A 12919-nucleotide genomic window follows, 5' to 3' on the forward strand; every position below is an offset into this window, starting at 1 on the left:
CGAGTAGTACTATCTTATTCTGGCGATGTTACTCAGATACGTAATGTTCATTTAGAGAAAAAGCAACAACAAGTAAATAAAAATCCTACTAGAATTCAGTCCTTCATCAATTCCATAATGAATACTGAAACAAAACAAATAAACACGAATCAAATAAAAAAAAACAATAATAAGAGAAACATGGACGATGAGAAAACAAACACGTAAACAAACAATATGAGAAAGTGGAACAAAGTTGTTGTTTTTTTTCTCACACTTTTCGGACAAACAAAACACCAAATACTCCCCGTCGTCGGCGCTGCGCTTTTGTTTCTTTCTCGAATTTTCCAAAACAATCGACCCCGATTTCCAGCAGTTTGTCGAAGTCCTCAACTATTTTTTTCCTATTTAGTTTTTTTTCTGAATTACCTTATTTCTCTCTTTCCAAACATCCTTTTCCAGTTGAGTAATCGACAGGACATGGACGAAAATATGCTTTGCTTTAGAAATAAAGAGTAAATCGAAAAAATGTATTTGATATTGAAGGATACATGTTTTACTTGTATACTAAAAACCCACACTGGAGCAAGACTGTCCACACACACGGAAGCACTGGTAAACTACATTCCAATGGAAAGTATAAACGAACGAAAAATAAATAATAAAGAAACATAAATAAATGAATCTTGCAAATCTGCCGTCAAAATTTTACGAACTTGTCAACATCACATATTTTCGTGTTTTGCTTTGTTTTTTTAATCTTGTGTCAGATTGTCCCCGCGTGTTTGACCGAAATTCTCAGAGAGGGAGAGAGAGAGAGTGAGAGAGAGAGTGAGAGAGAGAGAGTAGGGGGAAAGAAAGAGGAAAAACAGAGATGGAGAGGGAGTGATAGGAGAAAGAGAAAGGAAAAGTAAGAAGGGAAGAGAGAGAGAGAGAGAGAGAGAGAGAGAGAGAGAGAGAGAGAGAGAGAGAGAGAGAGAGAGAGAGAGAGAGAGAGAGAGGAGAAAGAGAGAGATCCTAGACCGGCCTCAAAATCAAATAAATATTTCCTTGATCAATATAATAGAGAGAGAATGAGGGAGAGTGGAAGAGCGAGAGAGAGAGTGAGGGAGAGAGTGGAAGAGAGAAAGAGAGAGAGAGAGAGAGGGAGAGAGAGAGAAAGAGAGAGAGAGGGGGGTGGGGAGGAAAAAAAGAGAGATCCTAGACCGGCCTCAAAATAAAATAAATATTTCCTTGATCAATATAATAGAGAGAGAGCGAGGGAGAGAGGAAGTGTGAGAGAGAGGGGGGAGAAAGGGAGAGGGAAAATAGATAGGGAGAAGGAGTGACGAGAGAAAGAGAAAGGGAGAGTGAGAGAGAGAGAAAGAGATAGAGAGAGAGAGAGAGAGAGAGAGAGAGAGAGAGAGAGAGAGAGAGAGAGAGAGAGAGAGAGGGACAAAGAGAGATATCCAAGACAGGCCTCAAAATCAATGTCTCCTTGCTCAATATAATAGAGAGTAGAAAGAGAGAGAGAGAGAGTAGAGAGAGACAAAGAGAGAGATCCTAGATCGGCCTCAAAATCAAGTAAACATTTCCTTGGTCAATATAATAGAGAGAGAGAGAGAGAGAGAGAGAGAGAGAGAGAGAGAGAGAGAGAGAGAGAGAGAGAGAGAGAGGTAGAGAGACGTAGTCCCACGCCCGCCCGAAACCTAAATCGGCATTTCGTTTGCCAACACGGCGACCCTCATCCTGGGTCATCACTCTGGGTGATGACCTCGTGAACTGGGTCACCGACCGTGTTGGTACCTGAGGCCTGTCTGCGGATCCAATCACCAAATTACACTCAATCTCTATTCCTTCGTCTCCCACCCATTCATTCATTCCTCTATTCCTCTGTTCATTTGTTGTCATTGAATGGGAGTTTGGTTTACGAAGCGCCTAAAGATCTATATTCGAAAAGTTTAAGATAGGTTCCAATGTTACAATGTTATACGTACGTACACATGTATGTATATATATATATATATATATATATATATATATATATATATATATATATTCCAATTCCTACGCTCTAGTCATAACAATGATGGCCACATTCCCTGGCCAATACATTTGCTAAATCCGACATGCATGCAGATGCAGCACAGATACATACATTACACTCAATTTTCTAGCAAATGCTTCCATGCAGACGCAAATGGCGCAATTGGGATATATATCAAATGCCTTGGCCCGGCGAACGAGTGGGAAAACAAAGATGGCGGACTTGTGCATCCCCTTCTGAAGGACAATTGCAATTCTGTCGGACAGACGTCACTCTCGCGAGGCGAGAGAGAGAGAGAGAGAGAAGGAGAGAGAGGAGGGGAGAGAGAGAGGAGGGAGAAAGAGAGGAGGGAGAGAGAGAGAGAGAGAGAGAGAGAGAGAAGGAGGGAGAGGGAGGGAGAGAGGAGGGAGAGGGAGAGAGGAGGGAGAGGGAGAGAGGAGGGAGAGGGAGAGAGAGATAGAGGCCAAATGGATGGAGGTTAGCATTCCGCTAGGAGTCAACGCTTGACGGCAACAAAGGCGTTATATGGTCTTAAAAACCCATAATATGCTACCAAACCTAGTCACCTCGCAGTGCGGGTAAAGGATATATATATATACATATATATATATATATATATATATATATATATATATATGTATACACACATTTTTACCTGTTAGTACAATTACAACAATCACACTGATAACTAATTATAACTAATTAAATCACTACTGTAATAACAAAAATAACAATAATAAAAAATACACGAAACGAAACCAATAATGACAAGAACACTCGCATTAATACCAAACAATAATAATTTAGCTAACAACAATAACAAACTCACGATGAAAACAATAACATATTAGTGATGATGATGATAACAATAACAACTACACATGTTATTGATGATAACGATAACATAACCATCAACAACAATAGTAATTACAAGATCAATAACGAGCCCAATTGGCCGTTTCGTACTAATCACAGAGATTCGAGGAGATAACGACCCTCCTCAATCCTCACTTTCTTAATGATGACCATTTGTACCTGACGTGGTTAGGCTACTTGGACCACGTGTCGGACTCGTGATCGACAGCCACTATCCTCCCGGAAGAGAGCTCAGAGACCTACCAGACCGATCTATGGGTAATGCTGTGACTTTACACGCACACATACCCCCAACTCTCCGCCCACGAGAGTTGGAGTAACGACTCTTTGTGTGTGTGTGTGTGTGTGTGTGTGTGTGTGTGTGTGTGTGTATTCTTGGATCACGTGTTGGACTCGTGATCGTCAGCTATATATATATATATGTATATATATATATATATATATATATATACATATATATATATATATATATAACAGCGTCTACTGCCGTTATGTTTGTTCGTCGAGTTCGTTAACATGTACAACGCTGTGCTGTAGTACATTGTACTGAGGTGCACAGTCCGCTAATTACACTTGTACATGTTCCGTTTCGTTCTGTTCTCTTTAAAAGTATCGCTTAACTACACGCTTTTAGTGCAACCAGCCTTGAGAGCTTATCTCTCTCTCTTGCTCTCTCTCTCTCGTAGAGGTCGTCTAGGAGAGGATGAAGGAGGAAGGTAGGAGACCAGTAGCCTTCTTTTATGCTGTGTGACCCTGATCCGTAGGGGGTGTTACTAAATTCTCTAAAGTATTGACCGCATGGAATGTGCCGGTAATACCCCCATCGTTTGCACCTTGTCCCTACGTGCTTGGACAGCCAGGGCAAGTGGTCGTCACGTGTAACCGCTGAAGACTCGAACTCGGGTCCTGAAGGGACGAGATTGAGACTGATGCGCTGAGACGACGAAAAATACGACCATCGCCGCGCAGGCTACACGATGACGTCACCACGGGCGATGGATGCTGACAGCGTATCAACAGTATTATTTTTCCTCTCTCTATCTCTCTCTCTCTCTCTCAATGTCACTGAGGACGTCCATTAGGTGGCTGGATACGAAAAAAAAAAAAATACATACATATATATATATTACATAAAAAATCTAACAAAGACGTTGAGTGTACACGTGTGTGTACCTGTGTACGTCTGCGCATGTATACATGTAGGAGTGCGTATTTATGCATGTGTGTTCGTATGTACATACGAGTACCTATATGTACATATGTATATTTGAGGGTCTGAATATTCTTATATACAAACACATACACATACACACACATTTTCCGATGTAAGATGTTAATGTGTAACATTATCTTAAAACTCGTGTTCATCTTTATTTTTTATAATATTGTCCTTTCAGGCTTAGCAATTCAAATATTTATTTATTTACGCTAATTTTACGCTGTTTTACGTGTACGTATGTGCGCGCGCGCGTGTGTCTATGTGATTCACTACCATAGCCTTGGGCCACGTGTTGGACCAGTGATCGACAAAGCTCATATAAATCCTGACATGTAACACAATTATATATTTTCTATGTCATTACCTTAAACATCATTACACTACCGTAAAAATACTACGACAATAATAATAATAATAAATAAGACAATGATTATCTATTTATTTATCATCATTTTTTATTTATTCATTTATTTATTTTGTCTTTGGCAGACGGGGTCGTGGTACTGGACAAGGACTATGTACGTGACCGGAAAGTGTACGGTCAGGTCGTGGTGACCTACAGGTATGGCCGCGAGGAGGACGAGGTCATGGGGCTGACCTTCGCCAAGGAGCTCGTGGTTGCTGCCTTCCAGGTCTACCCGCAGATCTCCAACCCGAGACTGACTCCCCTTCAGGTAGGTCTCCTCTTCAGGTGGGTCTCCTCTTCAGGAAGGTCTCCTCCTCCGGTAGGTCTCCTCTTCTGGTAGGTCTCTTCTTCGGGAAGGTCTCCTCTTCTGGTATGTCTCCTCTTCTGGTAGGTCTCCTCTTCTGGTAGGTCTTCCCTTCAGTTAGGTCTCCTCTTCGGGTAGGTCTCCTCTTCTGGTGGGTCTCCCCTTCTGGTATGTCTCCTCTTCTGGTAGGTCTCCTCTTCTGGTAGGTCTCCTCTTCAGGTGGGCCTCCTCTTCTGGTAGGTCTCCTCTTCAGGTCGGTCTCCCCTTCTGGTAGGTCTCCTCTTCAGGTCGGTCTCCTCTTCTGGTAGGTCTCCTCTTCTGGTAGGTCTCCTCTTCTGGTAGGTCTCTTCTTCAGGAAGGTCTCCTCCTCAGATAGGTCTCCTCTTCTGGTGGGTCTTCCCTTCAGTTAGGTCTCCTCTTCAAGTGGGTCTCCTCTTCTGGTGGGTCTCCCCTTCTGGTAGGTCTCCTCTTCAGTTAGGTCTTCTCTTCTGGTAAGTCTCCTCTTTAGGTAGGTCTCCTCTTCTGGTAGGTCTCCTCTTCTGGTAGGTCCCTAGGTCTCCTCTTCTGGCAGGTCTCCCCTTCAAGTGGATCTCCTCTTCAGGCAGGTTTCCCCCTCAGGTGGGTCTCCTCTTCAGGTGGATCTCCCATTCTGGTAGGTCTCCTCTTCTGGTGGGTCTCCCCTTCTGGTAGGTCTCCTCTTCAGGTAGGTCTCCCCTTCTGGTAAGTCTCCCCGCCCACGAGACTTGGAGTAACGTCTCGCAGCGCAGCGATACAGAAATTATTTCAGCCCTGGGTGGGATTCGAACCTGGAAGCCGCGAACGCTACCGCTGCGCCGTGCGTGTGTGTGTGTGTGTGTGTGTGTGTGTGTGTGTGTGTGTGTGCGCGTGCGTGTGTGTTACTAGACTAAAGGATCTAAGATTCCAATTGGTTTCCAGTTATCCTCTTTCCTCCCGAGAAAGAAGACGAAAATCTATTGCAAAGGAAAATGACCTTTGGAGCAAGTACGCCTATGGCGGATTTTTGAAAGTAGACTCACCAAATCAATGCTCCGGAAAAAAAATAAAAAAAATCTGGCGGGGGGGAGGGGGAGGAAGCGTGGCTGAGCTACAGGTTTTCAGAAATTGGACAATTTTCAAAAGAAATGGAGAGGAAAGATTCGAGTTGTACTACAAGTTCTAAAAAGGAAAATTACTCTTACCATTAGGGGACAATTGGATGTAGAAAAAAAAAAGATAACGATAATGATAATAATAATTGTGGTGCGCTCTCTCTCTCTCTCCTCTCTTTCTCTCTCTCTCCTCTCTTTCTCTCTCTCCTCGTCCTCGAAGTCGCACTTCAACAGCAGATTCTTCAGCGAAGCCATTCAAAACATCCAACCCAGCTTGGCCTCCTCCTCCACTCCCTTTCCCCTCCCACACCCTCACCTCCTCCTCCTCTCCCACTCCTCCTCCTCTTTTCCTTCTCCTCCACTCATTTTCCTCTCCCATACCCTCACCTCCTCCTCCTCCTCTCCCACTCCTCCTCCTCCTCTTTTCCGCCTCCTCCACTCCCCTCTCCCCACCAACTTCCCCTCCACCGGCTCTCCCACTCCACTTATTCCCTGTACTCCCTCCACCCTTCCTCCATACTCTCTTCCACCCCCTCGTCTTCCCCCCACCTCCTCCTCAGCCCCCTTCCACCATCCTCCCCTCCACTTCCCCTTCCATCATCCTCTCCCGATCGTAATAAAATCATCTGCCGGCAGCGTTGGAATAATGAATTTGAGTCGCCAATATCGGAATTCTTCAATTTTCAAAACATACGCACACACACACACACACTCGTGGCGCAGTTGGTAGAGTTCCCGGCTGCCACTACGGCGGTCCGGGTTCGAATCCTGTCCAGGGCTGAAATAATTTCAGTATCGCTGCGCTGCGGGTCGTTACTCCAACTCTCGTGGGCGGGGAGTTTGGTGTGTGTGTGTGGTGTCACAGCATTATCCATAGATCGGTCATATATGCGCTCTGAGTCTAACACCTGATTCAAGACCATAGTGAATCACACACACACACAAAGCTGGCGCTATGTTATCTACTGCGTAGTTACCTTCGACAAGGTGGTCATGTTTGTCAACAAAATCAAGCTATTTTTTCTCATTTTCATTTCTATTTTATTTATTCACTTCTTTATATATATATATATATATATATATATATATATATATATATATATATATATATATATATATATATATTTTTTTTTTTTTTTTTTTTTTTTAGGCTGTGTGTGGTGATATTTGAGAGTAGGAGACGGGACCCTATTAGCGTTGATCCTTGCCTGTATACTAAAATTAGGCAAATACAAACACATATTCTTGCTGTCTTGATTCTCTCAGTTTGTAATATTCTTTACCTAATGTTGTGTTACCTAACGTAAAGTCAGAGAGAGAGAGAGAGTTGAGAAAGAAAGAAAGGGAGAGAGAGAGTGAGAGAGTGACAATTGTTATTATAGATTGCAGTTGACCAACTCTTCTATCCTTATAGAAAATTTCACGCCGCTGCCATGCGAGAGAGAAAAGAGAGAAAAGAGAGAGAGAGAGAGAGAGAGAGAGAGAGAGATCGTAGATAACACAGTTCAAGTCCGACGCCCAGGATCGAGGAAAAGAATATTGGGACTTCAACCATCCACTGTAATCATCATCGACCCGCCCCCCTCCGCTCTCCCACTCCCTCCCAGAGAAATTGAAGCTCTCTTTCATCTCTCGTCCCATTTTCTTGTTATTTTCTATTTTCATTTTTCATGTTTATTATCGTTGTTACTATTATTAATTTTACTGTTTATCATTATTATAATAAGCATTAAAGTCACTATTGATATATTTATCACTATTCATTGTCGTTAGTACAATTATTAATTTTAGTGTTTATCATTATTATCATACGCATTAAAGTCACTATTGATATATTTATCACTATTCATTGTCGTTATTACTATTATTAATTTTAATGATATTATTATCATAAGCATTTAAAGTCACTATTGATATATTTATTACTATTCATTGTCGTTATTACTGTTATTAATTTGACTGTTTATCGTTATTATCATAAGTATTAACGTCACTATTAATAAAATCATTACTATTCTGAACTTTATATTACTATCATTACTCTCAGAAGCATTATTGTCACTAGTGATATATTTACCACTATCCTGAACTTGACGTTATTATTATTATTATTATTACTATTATTATTGGAATAAGGGATACATAAACGAAATAACAAACATATTAATATGTTAATGAAATATCATAAGTGAATAGATAAATATCATGAAATTAACAAGAATGAAATAAAAAATACCGTGTTAAGTTACAAACACGACCGAAAACGTGACCATCTTGTCCAGGGTAACTGCGCAGCAGAAGACACAGCTGATATTTACGCAACAAAATAATCTCTTTTGGGGGTCCTCTGACCTGAATAAAATCGCCTGACGACAACCAACACAAAAACATATAGATCATAATAGTGGAAGTGAGAGAATTTTGAAAAATTTCGAAGTTTTGATCACGTGACTGGGTTCCAACCCTCCATCCCTCACCCGCATCCTCCTTCCACTCTCTTTGTAACTGTCGCTTTCTCTTCGTATTTTTTCATGACACTCTTAGTAACCTTTGTAAAAAAAAAGTAGTTTATTAGACAAAAAAAATGATATTTATCCCTCTATTATTCTTCAATTTATTTTTAATACATTTAGATTTCTGCTCTTCATCCCCTCCTCTACCCTTCCCCCCCCCAAAAAAAAAAAAAATAAATAAATAAAAATAAAATAAAATAAAATAAATTGTATTTATTAAAATAAAAATAATATCTAAACTTCCACTATTCTTCAATTCATTTAGATTTCTGTCCTCTACCCCCTCGTCTACAGAAAAAAAAAAAAAAAAAAAAATCGTCCACACGAAAATAACAACTCTGAGGTCACAAACCTACCGACACACGCTGACGTTCTACACGCGTCGTAATACGTTACTCTTCTACAGCTTCCCAGACTTGGTACTCAACCACAACATCATCATCGTGAGGTGTTTCAACCCTCCGCCCCCGCCCCGCCCTTCCCCCGCCCCTTCAGGGATGTACGGGTTCGAGTCCCGCACTTCTCTCCTGGTGCACAATAGGGCAAAGGTGACGGCTTCGGCCGCAGCTACTCAGCGCCTCCTGCCGTTGGCCACTCAACACATTCACCTTCGGCTAAGGCATTCAGTAGCTAGCTACCTCGCAGAGCGGGTGGTGATGGCTAGCTTACAAATAAAATTATAAATAAAATAAAAATACTTATAACATCAATGAATGGAATAAATAAAAATAAACAAAGTATGGAATATAGATAAACAAATTAATACATTATATAAATACATAAAATAGGAACATATATTAAGATCATGATATGGTTTAACGTCACAAACTCCTACCATCGGAAGGCTAGAACGGTGCGCCTCACAGAGGACTTTGTAGCGCGGAATTTAACGAACCATCCCCTTGGTTCAACTTCGCCGGTGGCAGGATTCGAACCGCCATCCCCTCGACCTTCGCCGCAAGTAACGATGCCCTAACCCCCAACGAGAGACTCACCAAGTTGTTAAACCCAGTCACTACGTTCAACCAGGTTAACTACGGGATTAACTGCGACAGCCACTTCTTTAACTCAATTAGTGGGCACACGAAAGCACTTGGCGGGTTTTGGCCCACCATTGAATTAGTTTAGTGGCAGAATGGAGGTTTGGTTACCACTAACGGGGTTAGAACGCATTTCTTAACCCATTAAATAAAGTTAAATCCACTCGAGGCTGCCGCCAGGTGATTTTATTCAGGTGAAGGGAACCTTCATTCCATATATAGTCATCCTTCGTTTTAACGGACAAAAAGACGGGAAAATCGGACCGATAATACCGGTTGTCCGCAGTTACAGACAATGCGTCCGTAGTGGCTAATATCAATAATTACGTTACGAAAGAAATATATTACTGTACTACTAATCAAACACACCACATAACCTGACAGTGTGACATACACTGTAAGTATACACTACAATCCATCAAAAAAAAAAAAAAAAAAAAAAAAAAAAAAAAAAAAAAAAAAAAAAAAAAAAAAAAAAAAAAAAAAAAAAAAAAAAAAAACAGGGTCGTGTTCAGTCTCCCGTCCGCAGCAAGTGAGATTTAAGCGTTATCGCACTGGGCTGTTTTTCCTCCGACATCCTTCCTCCAACCTCCATTTGAATAATTAGAATATGATTTCGCTTACAGAAATTTAGACTTTTCTAAGAAAATTCCAACACTATTTCTAACATTTGCGTTGGTTTACAATCTGGTAAACTCCGCGGAATCACAGCGTGATAAAACTCTTTACAGACTGAATCGACTGCAACCGATTTTGCCCGGTGCTTCCGACATCCGTTAAATGAAGGTCCGTTAAAACGAGCGCTGAGTATACCAGTTAGGAAGAAGAGCAAGAAAAGGGGTTATGTGTGTGTGCGTGTGTGCGTGTTTTGTGTTGTGTGGTTTTGCGCGCGCACGTGTGTGTACGTATGTGTGTGTGTTTGCGTGCGTGTGTGTGTTTATATGTGTGTGTTGGGTTGCGTGAGTGTGTTTGTGTGTGTGTGTGTGTGTGTGTGTGTGTGTGTGTGTGTGAGGCTGTGAATGATTTTGTGTGTGTGTATGCGTGGATACGTGAGTGTGTGTGTATTTATTCACCTTGGTCTTTGGGTCACGTGCTGGACTCGTGATCGACAGCTATTTCCCTCCCGGAAGAGAGCTCAGAGCTCGTATGACCGATCTATGGGTAATGCTGTGACCTTGCACGCACACACACACCCAACTCCCCGCCCACGAGAGTTGGAGTAACGACTCGAAGCGCAACGATACTGAAATTATTTCAGCCCTGGGCAGGATTCAAACCCGGACCGCCGTAGTGACAGTCGGGGACTCTACCAACCGCGCCACCGAGTCCTGTGCGTGTGTGTGTGTGTGTGTGTGTGCGCGCGCCATAAAACATTGGAAGCGCTTATACATATAACGCAAGATTAGCCATTTGGAAAATTAATCATACAAAACAGAGCGCGCTGCCGTGTACTACATCTTCACTGTGTCGTATCACTTTACATACACTGGCTTTGTCCTCAACGTGTCATGAAGCAGCATATAACAGGAATGCATACTATTAAAAGAGGGCCTACACAGCTGAATAAAATGTCCTGGCGATGTAGGTAGATGGCCGAGATAATCTATAAATTGGTTTCATCAGTTTATTAAATAGAATTGTTAAAGTTGACATCACAATCCAAACTAATTTCAGAGTTTATGTCTAGTTCCAGTCAATTATTATCAATTTTTGTCTAACTCTATGTATCCTATTAGATGGCAACCCTATCATTTTATATCCTTTATAATCTATTTGTACGTTAATATCAATTACGACTAAAGATAATGAATTTCTGTACCTACTTCTGTCAATTCTTGTTGCATAACTTGTTTTGACCCAAGTCGTCCTCAGAACATAAGAATGAAGGAGACTGCAAGAGGCCTTAAGGCCTACACTAGGCAGTTCCATGTCCATCACCACCTGTCATCCCCATCCATAAAGTTGTCTAACCATTTCTTAAAGCACCCAATAGTTTCAGCGCTCGCTACAGAGAACATAAGAATGAAGGAGACTGCAAGAGACCATAAGGCCTACACTAGGCAGTTCCATGTCCATTACCACCTGTCATCCCCATCCATAAAGTTGTCTAACCATTTCTTAAAACAACCAATAGTTTCAGCACTCACTACATGGTTACTAAGTCTATTCCATTCGTTGACCACCCTATTAGTAAACCAATTCTTGCCTATTTCCTTCTTAAATCTAAATTTGTCCAAATTAAATCCATTACTGCGAGTCCTGCCCTGTTGACTTAATATGATGACCTTGTTTGCGTCACCCTTGTTAAAGCCTTTGATCCACTTGAACACCTCTATTAGATCATCGTACAATCTTACCGCCTTACCAATAAAACCTATCTAATCAATACAACAGCGGCATTCCAGAATAAGATGGGGGAGAGAGAGTTAATCAATACCCCAGGGTCAACATTAAAGAGGCATTTCTTTATTGGTAACCAGCGCTTCTTTCCCTGAAGAGGCTTTGGTAAAAGGAGAGGATTTAAAGGGAGAGGTATGGAACTAGTTTCTAAGTACTCATCCTTCTCCTCTGAGAGGGGACGAGTCTACCATCAAAGACGTCTATGGCTTGAACAAAGGTCATGTACGCAAGGTCATCATATTAAGACAGCAGGGCAGGACTCGTAGTAAAGGATCTAGACTGGACAAATTTAGATTTAAGGCAACGGGCAAGAACAGGCTTCCCAACAGATTAGTTAACGAATGGAATATCTAGTTACCATTTAGTTGTTTCAAGAGATGATCAGATAACTTTATGAAGTAAGGGACATGGAACTGCCTAGTGTAGGCCTTCTGGTCTCTCGCAGTCTCCTTCATTTTTATGTTACGTGACTCTGGTCCGTATGGGGGCGGGGCTGAGGTGATTCTGGTCGACCTTAAAGGGCAGGGGAAGGTCGATCAGAGGATTAGGTCTCGGGGTCGACGCGGCCGCGGACTGGTCTTCAGTGCCATCAACAATGGAACCAGATATGGACATCCCTTCCTTTCCTTTCCCTCCCTCCTCTCGCCCTCCACTCTCCTGCCTCCCTCGAATCTTCTTTCCCTCTGACTCCCCTCCTTCCTATTCTTCTCCCCTCCCACTCCCCTACTCTACCTCCCACTACCCTCCTCTCCCCTCCCACTCCCATTCTCCACCTCCCACTTCCCTCCTCTTCCTTCCTTCCTATTCTTCTTCCCTCCCACTTCCCCACTCTACCTCCCATTCCCCTCCCCTCCTTCCTCTTCTTCTCCCCTTCTTTCCTCCTCAGGTCCTCGTCTCCATTTTCCCACTCCATTCCCCCATCTCCCCTCACCCTCTCTGCCTTGCCCCCCTCCTTCCCCCCAGCCCTCCCCTCCATTCTTCCCTCTCCCCTCACCCCCTCTGCCTTGCACCCTCTCTCCACCCAACCTCCTTCCCCCCTCTCCCTCT

At 42.5% G+C, this 12919-nt stretch overlaps 1 protein-coding gene across 1 annotated transcript in view; it reads left to right on the forward strand.

The window, feature by feature from the left end:
- Positions 1-12919, forward strand: part of LOC143036535 (arrestin homolog) — a 91549-nt gene that overhangs the window by 62672 nt on the left and 15958 nt on the right. Inside the window, exon 3 of the mRNA XM_076204009.1 lies at positions 4590-4774. Coding sequence (XP_076060124.1) covers positions 4590-4774 — 185 coding nt within the window. The remainder of the gene's footprint in view (positions 1-4589; positions 4775-12919) is intronic.

The sequence above is a fragment of the Oratosquilla oratoria genome, chromosome 20 (assembly GCF_046742065.1).
Source record: "Oratosquilla oratoria isolate Oo_2021 chromosome 20, ASM4674206v1, whole genome shotgun sequence".
Classification (NCBI taxonomy): domain Eukaryota; kingdom Metazoa; phylum Arthropoda; class Malacostraca; order Stomatopoda; family Squillidae; genus Oratosquilla; species Oratosquilla oratoria.